The sequence below is a fragment of the Panicum virgatum genome, chromosome 7N (assembly GCF_016808335.1).
Source record: "Panicum virgatum strain AP13 chromosome 7N, P.virgatum_v5, whole genome shotgun sequence".
In the NCBI taxonomy this organism is placed as follows: domain Eukaryota; kingdom Viridiplantae; phylum Streptophyta; class Magnoliopsida; order Poales; family Poaceae; genus Panicum; species Panicum virgatum.
In genome coordinates, this window is record NC_053151.1 from 44163375 (window position 1) to 44174657 (window position 11283).

Consider the following 11283-nt stretch of genomic DNA (forward strand, 5'->3'; position numbering starts at 1 on the left):
TATGCAGGTAGTAAAGGCACTTTTTAGGGGGGAAAATACTTGCAGAAATTAATTTGGTAAATAGTGCAAGACTTCCTTTTCTCATAACTACAATATGTAAGGGTAACTTAACTTGATCATTCCTCTATTTTTAGCTTCTTCCTCTTCTGTTCGTCATGCTTCTTGTCGTCATCACCATAAATCTAGGAAAAGATTCCGTGCAAAATAAATATTAGTTGTTATGCAAAAATAACAACAGGCTGCACAACTATATTTTGAATGTATAGAAGTTCCATGCTCTTATAGTGATGTCTTTTGATGAAAATTACTAATTGAGGAAAGAGATAAGTCAGTAATTGGATTGCTCTAAAATATTTTGCTAATCAGCCTGTCGAATATTGAGAAAAACTACTTGTCTAAGTACTTTAATACTCATAGGCCATAATCAGAGAATTTTCAGGTTTATTTGTAAGTAATATCAAAGTGAAATGAGAATGTAGCTAAATTCAGCAATGATAAGATATATTGTTTGGTCTTCCAATATGATTAATAAAGGTAAAGTCAGTTCATAAGGCAAAATACAGCAGGATTGCAACAAATACTCCAAAAAAAGAACACATGAATTATCTGTAAGTATTCTAGAAGTGTAAAAAATTGAGGCTGCAGTCAGTCATTGATGTTTCAGATAGAAAACAGAGGCTGGAGACAGTCATTGGTGCTATTTACTTTCTTTGTGCTAGTAACTCAGGACAAATATAGATTGGTTCAGAAAAAACTCAGGACAAAATAGGAAAAATACACATTGTGTAGCATGGGGAAAAACAATGATGTAACATGTATACAAATATTAATACCAGCTACTGTAACATGAATGTTTACCTTTTTTAAATCCTGCTCTTCACTTTCTTGGTGCTAGTTCCTGAAAATACAGAGTGAGTTTTTGTTAGAATAAGTAGTACTGAAATAGCGGCTAAGGAAAGAGAGGAAAGAATAGGATAAAAACGTTCCTCTTCTGCCGGCCGGGACTTGCCTCAGAAACTTCACGAAGAGAGCCACGTTGGAAGTGGGAGAAGTCGGAGGCAGGAACGTGAGCGAGGATAGTTTATGGTTGAAAAAAGAGAACGCGAGCATAATCTTACTTAAAGGCACACTAATTCAGGTTGTGGTTAGAATGGTTAGTAAAGACTAAGGAACTGAGGATATCTTGAGCAGATGAATACACAAAATGGAGCTCAGAAAATAGAAGATTGTATCCCCTCTCAGTTGGAATTAGGATATGAATTAGGATATGATCTGAAATTCTGAATGCACATAGAATGAAAAACTAAGGAAAATGACAGCTTGACCCTATACTCAGTGCTACTAATATAAATATTCCTGTTCTGATTTCTAATCCATCGGTATTTTTGATCTGTTCTACAAAAAAAATGAAGTTATTTCTGTTCCTGAATTGTAAAGGACTGAGTTTTAAATGTGTTGATACAAGAGTGGGAAGTTAAATGAAACGACCAAGCATTGTCAAACTGCTAATTTAGTTCTTTATTGGCTCAAATCTTTGCAGCCTTATATATAGACATAAATGAGAACATGAACAAAAGTAATGTTGGTGGTGCTAAATTTCTATTAAATTTCTATGAACTGTACGTATGCTGAGGCATTTGTGTTGGGTAGTAAAATTATCATGATATATAGTTCAGTGTTTTTTCATTTGCTTGATTGCTTTACATTACTACTACATGGAGAAGTTGTAATTATATTATACATTTCGATGGCACAGAAACAGTTTGAAATTTGGACAAAGCCACAACAACAGAATTATCAGTTGTTATTTTGCTTGGTCTTTTGATAAAAATTATTGGCTTGCTGATACATAGCTGTAGTTACTAATTGTTTTGGTTCTAGATCTTCTGGTTTGGGTTTCTTCTGTTTCTTTAAGAAAATGTATTGAAATATTAATATACCCGTGATTGTCAATTTATCACTATATCAAATTTTCTGGTGAATGGAATAATCCAGGACAATTACAACTTAGTCATGCAAGTCTAGTTCAAAGGAACCTATATTACCGAATACTGAAACTAACAAGGGGAAAAACTAACAAAGAGGGTCAGCAACAGATCAGAAAATACATGGTTAACCATAACCACTTAACTGTCCCGGGAAGGGTTGTGTGATCCATGGATTGAGCACTCAGTCATGAACTCATGATTGTAGCAGAAGGTGGTCTTTATTTTGAGGGTAGGCAATTATGGTGACCATGGTCGCTTGTGCTGCCGCGGAGCAGCATGTTGAGCAGGTAGTACCGTAGCAGGTATACGAATATGTCCTGGTTGGGCATAATGTCGCGTGTTCGCCAGCGACCAACCCACCAGTGGCCACATACTCCATAGTCCATACCTTCACCAGCCCGCCTGCTTCCTCCAGCAATCATTGCCCGCATTAGTCAGCTCCCTCGTCCGATGCTGCTTGGCGGCGACACAGGCCGGTGCTAAGAGAAGGACAGAAGGGGGCTGCACGGAGTGAGGAACTGGGAGGGAAGTAGGCCACGATGTAAGGATCACCGGGGTGTCCGACCCTAAAGGGGGAGGGGGTGGGAGGGAAGTAGGCCACGATGTAAGGATCACCGGGGTGTCCGACCCTAAAGGGGGAGGGGGTGAATAGGGTCGCTAATCGCTTTCTATCCTAGGGCTCAATTTATTTGCATGAGATAAACCTAACACGTCATATACATGCTAGTTATGACTAAGGTTTATCTATGCTACTCTATACTTACCCCTAAAAGACTTGCAACCTATAGCCAATCCTAATCAAACTAACTAGGAAAGTAAAGGCACGCAAGATAGAGTAAATGCGGAAACGTAATATGGTAAGTAAAGAGGTAAGGGAGAGAATATGCAAACTCCCGTGAAAACACCAAGACACACGATTTAACGTGGTTCAGTTAGGACACCAAGTCCCTCCCTACGCTCACGGCCACTTGTCCAACAAGAACAAATATGATGCCAAGTCTCTTCGCTTGATCACCGTCTTGCGTTCGCCACCAAAACTTCCGGCAAGCAAAGGCTAAGTGGCGCCAAGTTACCAAGACAAGGTCACCGCCACCATCTCTCTCGAAGCGTCACCAACGGCACCGTCTTCACTATCGGAGCTTCTCACCAAGAGGGGTCTCCTTCCCCGCACAAAGTGTCGTTGCCGCTCCACACCCAGTCGGAGAGTCACACGACGAGTACACAAGATGCTTGCCGCAGCAAGGCTTTCACTCAAGCTTACTCTCTTAAGAGCTAAGCCTAACCAAGCACTAAGCACTCTCATAAGTGTGCTTAAGCCTATATGATGTACAATGAAGCTCTATGGTGGTTGGAGGTGTTCTTCAAGTGTAGTAGACTTCTCTATCTCTTCAACAACTCCAGCACACACCAAATGAGGCGTGGGGTGGCATATATATAGCCCAAACCCCCCAAACTAGCCGTTGGAGGAAAGCTGACAGAAAAAGCTCGTAACGCTTGTTAATCTGATGCTCCTCCAATGGCCATCGTCGGTTCAACCGGTGAAGGTAATTTGCCCACTTAAAAAACTAGCTGTTAGTTGTACGGGCAATTAATCGACGTACCGTCGGTTTAACCGGTGAATGTAACTGTCTCATGATTCCTGAAAAACTAACTCTCTGGACAATTACACCGACGTTCACTTTTCCTTCATCGCCGGTTTAACCGGTGCCTGTAAAACTCCTGCTGCTTCTTCGGCCTCCAAGTCCATTACACCGGTGAGTGTAAAACACCCAACGCCGGTTAATCCGGTGCCAAACCCTAGCTCGCAGCTTCTGTGTTCATTGCACCGATGAGTGCAATTTGCTCATCATCGGTTTAATCGGTTAGCGGAACCACCGTAGGTGTGGCCCTTCGGGCCTAGCTACGCCTATCTTCTCTTTGTCATCACTTGAACCTAAAAGCCTGAGAATGATCATCTTAACAATCATATTAGTCCAAGTGTTGTGTTGTCTATATCAATCACCAAAACATTATATTGAAATATGGCATGAGAGGCCATTTTCGTTACACACGACTGCTGCGGGAGGACTACGCTTCAGGGGTACGAGCGTTAGCCGCGGCCAGCCATGACCTGATGAGCGCATATCGTCCATGCGCCGCCAAGCCCCCAGTCCCCCATCTGGCTTGCTCCTGATTCCGCAGTGCAGTGCAGTTCGCATTGCCCCGCCTGCGAAACAGGACGCGGCCGCGAGCGCGGAGGGGGCTTCATCATTAGTCACCAACAACAATCCCGACCGGCGACAGTGACCGGATCTCGTGGGCGTGCGGGCGGTGCGAGCCCGCGGCCAGGGAGGATATCGGAGATCTTTTGGGGGGGGGGGAGGGGGCGGGTGCACTCACCTGCTGCTGCCAGGCGACCTGCTCCCGGAGCTTGGAGGCCTGCTTCCGGATGGCCTCCATTGGGCGCCGCCCTCTCCGGCATCGCGGCCGATCGAGAGGGGGACGGAGGCGAGCGGTCACCCCAGCGCGGGGAAGAGGAGGCCGGCGCGGGGAGAAGGGAGGAGCGGCGGTCGGCGCGGGGAGAGCAGTTGTTGCTGCCGCCTCTTGTCGTCCATCTTCGTCTGCCCCATCTCCTCCACTGGCGTGGCCCTCTATCTACATCTCTATGTGCCGCGCGGGGATGCAGGGAGAAAGGGAGGGCCGGTGCCTGGCGGCCGGAGCGGCGAGAGAGGGAGGCGGAGGCGGCCGGCGCGGCAAGCAAGGGACGACGCCAGACGAAACATCGAGAAGATGTCATTGTACTGCGGGTTGATTTTGCTAAACTTCGAGGGTTTTTTTGAAAAATGAACGTGGCTAGCACGATCCAAGCCGTCCACGGGTTGATCCGACGGCCGAGACAAGCCGCGCTGACGTGGCCACGCTGATGAGGCACCTTTTGGTGCAAGAATCGTATTGTAAAGATGTACAAGATGACACGTGTTACATAGACCCAACCAAGAACCATGCAATTCATTCTCTTACAGGTGGTAAATCAGACTCGATTTTATGTGGATGGAAGTACTGATCGACTGTATGTCCGATGGGGTAGTAGGTAATAACAACATTGCTGAATTGAGCAAGCCATGCCGACCGGACTGATCAGTGGTAGCCGAGCGGCGCAGGCGTGTCCTTAAGCTTCATCCCCTGGTAATGGATGTCCTGCACGACGAATCATCGATCCGGATGAATCGGTTAATTAACTGACGAGATTGGTCAAATTTGTTCATAGAGCAGGTGAATTCTTCTTGCAAGCTGCGGAGTATGCACGTACCGAGGCGAAGTGGTTGACGTCGCGGTGGTGCGCCTCGTCGGCGCGCACGACGGCGACGACGTCCTTGAGCCTGGCATCGGCGGGGAGGCGCCAGTAGTCGATGGCGATGGCCGGCGCCGGCGTGTTCTCGATGATGCCGGCCTCGAGGTCCTTGAGGTACTCCGAGTACGAGTGCACGGCCTCCTCCTCGAGGTAGCCGACGAAGCGGTGCGCGAACTTGGGCGACGCGAGGTAGGCGACGAAGTAGGCGTTGAAGTAGACGCCCTGCGCGGCGAGCACGAGGGCGCGCTCCCACCACTTGGGCTGCGCCACCTCGAGGAACGTCATGAGGTGCATCCGCTCGTTCTCGGCCTCCTCCAGCAGCGCCCGGATCCAGCCCCCGCTGTGCTCGAAGCGGCGCAGCGAGCGCAGGTGGAGCAGCATGCCGCCCACCATGCCCGGCACGGCCGCCACCGTCTCCAGCAGCAGCGCGTGGCTGGCGTGCCGGCGCTGGAAGAAGAGCTGCTTGGGCACGACCAGCGACTTGACCAGCCAGTAGGCCAGCTTGTCCGGCAGCGCCAGCTTGTCCGGCAGCGCCCTCGGCTCGTGGTGCTTCTTCACGTCGATCGACGTGTCCGCCCTGTACGCGTCCCATGGCTGCGCGTTCACATCAACGAACAGCAAACGATCAGAGAGTCCGTTCACAAATTGAAATTGGAATGGAGAAATCGTGCGTGGTTGCATGAAAAGAAAAGAAAAATTGTGTTGGTCAGTGCTCTGCTCACCCTGAAGCAGAACCACCTCCACTCTGTGCCGTCCTCCTTGACGAGCTTCGGCGGCTGGATGCCCCAGTAGCTGACGATGCCCGTCTTCTCCTGCCCATCTGCCGCCGTCGGCTTTTCGGCGCTGCCGCCGTGCTGCTGCTCCTGCTCTGGGGCGGCAGCTTCTTTGGCGGCGGTGCTGGACATCCGCGCGGGGAGAATCCTGGCGGCCACGGGCACGAGCCCTCTCCCGGCGAGCCCGGACACCGGCTCGGCCGCGAAGAGGCGGGGGCCCAGGTGGCGCAGGAGCGCTGCTCCGGCCATTCGTGAGCTCATTTCTGTGTTGTGCAACTACTGAACCTGCTTCAGAGCCGGCAAGTGGCGCGAAATCTTGGGAGGAACTGGAGGAAAACTGGCAGTCTCAAACTGGAAGTGTTTGTAGCGGTGTCTGCGAGATCAGATGGCTTAGAGCTTTTGCTGTGCTAGTACAACGGGACATCCTGTGATTGTGGAGAGGTTTAATAGGGGGAGCAGGGGAGCCTCTTGGCATCTTGGACTCGGCCGGCAGTGAAGCTTCTCGGACAGATCGGAGCAGCGCCGCCGCGAGCGGGGTGGTTGCACGCTGGTGAGCTCGATCCAGCGCGGTGCCACTATGATTTGATTTGACCGACCAGCCGGAGCACGACAGGTAGCCGTCGTGGGGCAGCCGGACGGGGGGTATTCTATTCTACTGCTCACAAGGCAAACGACAAGGTCAGCGGCTGCAGAACCGAACCACATCAATGGTAAACCACCACACAATTTCCCTAATCCTAGCACGCAAAAATGGATAGGGCCGGCCACGACCAAATAAAGCATGTGCCAGTATAGAGTCACGGGTCAATAATACTAGAATCCTCCAGAGCTCCCGCTAACAAAATTGGCAACCCAGACACACCACTAATAGTATATCAATAATCTTCAGTGGTAGAGGCCTTTTTGGGTAATTTCAAAGACGGTTATTTTAAACACACACTGAATTAAACTTATGTTTGGGTCCCCAAAGCTTAAGCCAAAGCATAAGCCAGAAACTTCCAGGACCCTGCTAGCTAGGGACAATTGCGGAAGCTGTCCTGGAGTGCAGGATTGAGAAAAGGGTGTCACCCTCACTTCGGCATTCATCAGATGAATACTTTGAGGCAATGATTGCCGCGTGCCGAAACAAATTATATTGCTGCAACTAACCGGCGGCTAGTAGATCCTCCGTGCATGTTGCTCCTATGTCCTGTAGCCAACTAATTACTCTACAGTACACATGATTTGAGAAAGACATAGGGAAAAAAGACTAGACCTAGAAGATTTATAAAGTGTAGGTACAGGTTATAGTATACCATTTCTGTACTCTTTATGTCTCCATCATTTGACCTGTCGGTTGCTTGTCTGTTTCAAGGCTGACTACTATAATCAGCTTTGCTTTTGCTCGGTAGAAAAGTTTTTTTTTTCTTTTTACGCAAGTGCATGGCACTTGGCAACAAAGGAGTTCAACTAGAGTAACTTCTTTTTAGTTTTTTCTAATGGATTGTTTTTTTCAAAAATGCTAAATTAGTTGTTGTCAAATCTTACAACCACGAACTATAAGGGAAAAAATATCCAAGGTTGCTGCCTCTGAGAAAATAATGAAGATTGAGGCCCGAACATACATATTAAAAATATTTTAACTAAAAATGGTTTGCGAGTTATTTGGGGCTTATGTGTGTTGACATCATAGAAAGGGGAGCGAGGGATTTCTGCAATTATAAGGCTTTGTTTGGCACAGCTTCATGAGCAGCCTCATATGAAGCTGTGCCAAACAAGTATTTTGCTAGCAACTTCTTGCACAAAGCACCTGGTGATTAGGATGGCAACGGGGCGGAGCGAGGGCGGGGGAATGATCCCCGCCCTCGACCTGATCCCTGATTCACCATCCCCGCCCCAACCCCGAAAGCGCTATCGAGGGCTCGAGGCAAAATTGCCCCTCAGCCCCATTCCCCGTGGATCCCCGATTCCCGATGGGGCCCGTGGGGAGGAGGCACGGCTGGACAGCGAGGGCGGACGAGCACTCGAGCATGCAGCTGCAGATGCGGCGACAACGGCTGGCGACCTTGGGGAGGAAGACGAGGAGTGGTGGTGGTGAATGGGGAGGTCGGGACGGGGAGGAAGACGAGGAGCAATGGCGGCGGCGGATGGCGACATCGGGAGGAAGATGAGGAGCGGCGGTGGATGGGCGGAGGAAGACGAGGAGCGACGGCGGCGGTGGATGGGGAGGCCGTGCTGGACCTGGAATCCTTGGTGTAGAGATCCGGCGGCGGCACCATCTGCTCGGGAGGAGAGGGAGTCAGGGAGAGGGATAAATTGAGAGGAAGAGAGGAGAGTGAATAGGCCAGGCCATTAGGATTTCACATAGCTTAATGGGCTAGATTGTTGGGCTATACATGGGTTGATTTCTTGATTTTTTTTTAATTTTTTGGGTCTCCATGGATCCCCGTGGGGCTAAATCCAGCCCTGAACCTGCCCCGGCTGGCCGGCTCCATTTTGGGGCCCCGCCTCATTCTCCACGACGGAAAAATCCTCTCCATCCCTGCTGCTAACGGGACGCGTCCCCATGGGGATCCACTCCCATGGGGATTTTTGCCACCCTGACCTGGTGAACCTGTTTTCAGTTTACACTGGGAAGGAGAAGCTGAAAAGTCGTAGCTTCGCCTAGCTTCTCCCTCAGGCCCAAGTTTTGCCAAACAATTTTCAAAACAACTTCAGCTTCATTAGAGAAGTTGCTTCACCATAGAAGTTGCTTCACCATAGAACTGCTTCAGGATCCGTTATAGTAGAAGTTGAAGCCATGCCAAAGAGGGTCTAAAATTATGGTGTAATTTCAAATTTACATATGGTATATTTGGTTCGATGACACTGAGAGAGGTGGTGTTTCAGACTTTGTATAAGTTCCATTTGCTTTCCAAGTAGCCCATAAGTTTTGCACAGCCTTCTGTATTTCTGTATTTTTATTTCAAATACATTCGATAATCTGTACAAAGTAATACATAGCCAACTGGTTCATCACTAAACAAGTAGCAAATCAGTCCTGATCTGCTAACCAACTTGGCTAGCACAAAATATTACGACGACCGGTACAGTGTAAAATGCTGAACTGGGCAGGCCACACAACGACTGATTGATTAATGGTACCCGAGCGGCGCGGGCGTGTCCTTGAGCTTCATCCCCTGGTAATGGATGTCCTGCGAAACGTATCATAAGCCACAAAAACCCCAATCAGCTCAACACATACAGTGACAATGTTTTCGGCGACAGCATGATGCAGGGCACGTACCGAGGCGAAGTGGTTGACGTCGCGATGGTGCGCCTCGTCGGCGCGCACGACGGTGACGACGTCCTTGAGCCTGGCGTCGGCGGGGAGGCCCCAGTAGTCGATGGCGATGGCCGGCGCCGGCGTGTTCTCGATGACGCCGGCCTCCAGGTCCTTGAGGTACTCGGTGTACGAGTGCACGGCCTCCTCCTCGAGGTAGCCGACGACGCGGTGCGCGAACTTGGGGGAGAGGAGGTAGCCGACGAAGTAGGCGTTGAAGAAGGTGCCCTGCGCGGCGAGCACGAGCGCGCGCTCCCACCAGCGCGGCTGCGTCACCTCGAGGAACGTCATGAGGTGCATCCGCTCGTTCTCGGCCTCCTCCAGCAGCGCGCGGATCCACCCCCCGCTGTGCTCGAAGCGGCGCAGCGAGCGCAGGTGGAGGAGCATGCCGCCCACCATGCCCGGCACGGCGGCCACCGTCTCCAGCAGCAGCGCGTGGCTGGCGTGCCGGCGCTGGAAGAAGAGGTCCATGGGCACCCGCAGCGACTTGACCAGCAGGTACGCCGCCTTGTCCGGCAGCGTCGTCGGCTCGTGGTGCTTCTTCACGTCGATCGACGTGTCCGACGTGTAGCTGTCCCACGGCTGCACACGGTCACACGTTGTTAATTAGAGATCGCAATGCAATGCAATGCAAGCGCCATGAAGTAGAGTGTGATTGCAGAACGCGCGGTGCTCACCCTGAAGCAGGGCCACCTCCACTCCGTGCCGTCCGCCTTGACGAGCTTCGGCGGCTCGATGCCCCAGTAGCTGACGATGGCCTTCTTGCTCTGCCCGCCGGCTGCCTCCTCCTGCTTCTCGGTGCCGCCGCCTGAGCTGCCGTGCTGCTTCGCACCGGCATCTTCTCTGGCCGCCTCCGCGGCCGTGCTGGCCATCCGCGCGGGGAGGATCCTCGCGGCCGCGGGCATGCCGCCCCTCGCGGCGAGCTCGGACACGGCCGGCTCGGCCGCGAACAGGCGCGGGCCCAGGTGCCGCAGGAGCGCTGCCCCGGCCATGCGAGAGCTCATGGCTTGCGATCACAACCGACTCCTTCAATTTCCCTGTGGGACAATTATTTTTTGTCCGCGAGGTACGAACTAATGATTTGTGTTGTTGCTGTGAAAGATGGAACGATGACCCTTCTTCTCCGTTGGGGGTGGGTTTTTTATACGCGCCGTCCTGGGCTCGGCGGGGATGCTTCCGGGACGGAGCGCGCCGTCGCGGCCGGTGGCCAAGCCGTGCTCTCCAAGTGCCGTGCCCGAAGCGATCAAGCAACAGAGAGAGCAACCTAACCCTACAACGGCTGCGCGCGTGGCTGAGGCGTGACCAACGAACGGAGCCTTCGTTCGAGGCTTCGACGGCTTCCGGGTCCGTTCGCGAGGCATCGATCGCGACAGATTTTGCTGTGGTTGACCTCACCGCGACGAGGTTTCCGCTGCTGGATCCCATCCGATCAGACGAGCACGGGCGGGGCGGCGCCATGCGGGGACGGCTCCGGGCCGTCGGTCGGGCCCCCGGCCCCCTGCGTGGATGCGCGGCTAGCCGGCTGCTCAGTCCGCCGTTGGAGGTCAACCCGGGTGGCGGCGACTTGACCATTCGCCGTGGCTGCAAAAGTGGCGATCGAATACGGCAAGTGCGGTTCGGTTGCAGCAAATTGGGAACGGCGCACCAGATCCAATTAGAGGCGGTCAAGCTCACGCGGGTCTAGTGAGAAATCGAGGTCAGGTGGAAACTGGAATAGTTCTCACCAGTTGGGAGAATCCAGCCGGCGTGTCCTTTGCAAGGAAATTGCTAGGCATGCCTTAAGAGCAATTTAGCTTGGACCAAAAAGAAATACTAGTAGTATGTTACAGCAGCAACAGAATTTTCCCTCGGTAGTTGGAACAAAGGACACTCCGAGAGGCTTCTGGTTTT

General features: G+C 51.5%; 2 protein-coding genes across 2 annotated transcripts; both read right to left on the minus strand.

Moving 5' to 3' along the window:
- Positions 1–4951: 4951 nt before the first annotated feature.
- Positions 4952–6660, minus strand: LOC120682988 (ubiquinol oxidase 1b, mitochondrial-like). Its single transcript, XM_039964999.1, has 3 exons — positions 6042–6660; positions 5278–5913; positions 4952–5165 (listed from the first exon to the last, which is right to left on the minus strand). The coding sequence occupies exons 1-3, from the start codon at positions 6351–6353 to the stop codon at positions 5106–5108; spliced, it is 1008 nt and encodes a 335-aa protein (XP_039820933.1). The 5' UTR covers positions 6354–6660; the 3' UTR covers positions 4952–5105.
- Positions 6661–8977: 2317 nt separating this feature from the next.
- LOC120682354 (ubiquinol oxidase 1b, mitochondrial-like) lies at positions 8978–10498 on the minus strand. The gene is made up of 3 exons (XM_039964207.1): positions 10071–10498; positions 9358–9975; positions 8978–9265 (listed from the first exon to the last, which is right to left on the minus strand). Exons 1-3 carry the CDS (start codon positions 10395–10397, stop codon positions 9206–9208), a joined length of 1005 nt encoding a protein of 334 aa, XP_039820141.1. The 5' UTR covers positions 10398–10498; the 3' UTR covers positions 8978–9205.
- Between the last annotated feature and the right edge of the window lie 785 nt (positions 10499–11283).

Coding starts and splice junctions, on each gene's coding strand:
- LOC120682988 (XM_039964999.1), bottom strand. CDS start 6,353: ATGAGCTCACGAATGGCCGGAGCAGCGCTCCTGCGCCACCTGGGCCCC. Junction 5,914..6,041: donor GGAGGTGGTTCTGCTTCAGG/GTGAGCAGAGCA, acceptor GTGAACGCGCAG/CCATGGGACGCGTACAGGGC. Junction 5,166..5,277: donor ACGTCAACCACTTCGCCTCG/GTACGTGCATAC, acceptor TTCGTCGTGCAG/GACATCCATTACCAGGGGAT.
- LOC120682354 (XM_039964207.1), bottom strand. CDS start 10,397: ATGAGCTCTCGCATGGCCGGGGCAGCGCTCCTGCGGCACCTGGGCCCG. Junction 9,976..10,070: donor GGAGGTGGCCCTGCTTCAGG/GTGAGCACCGCG, acceptor GACCGTGTGCAG/CCGTGGGACAGCTACACGTC. Junction 9,266..9,357: donor ACGTCAACCACTTCGCCTCG/GTACGTGCCCTG, acceptor TACGTTTCGCAG/GACATCCATTACCAGGGGAT.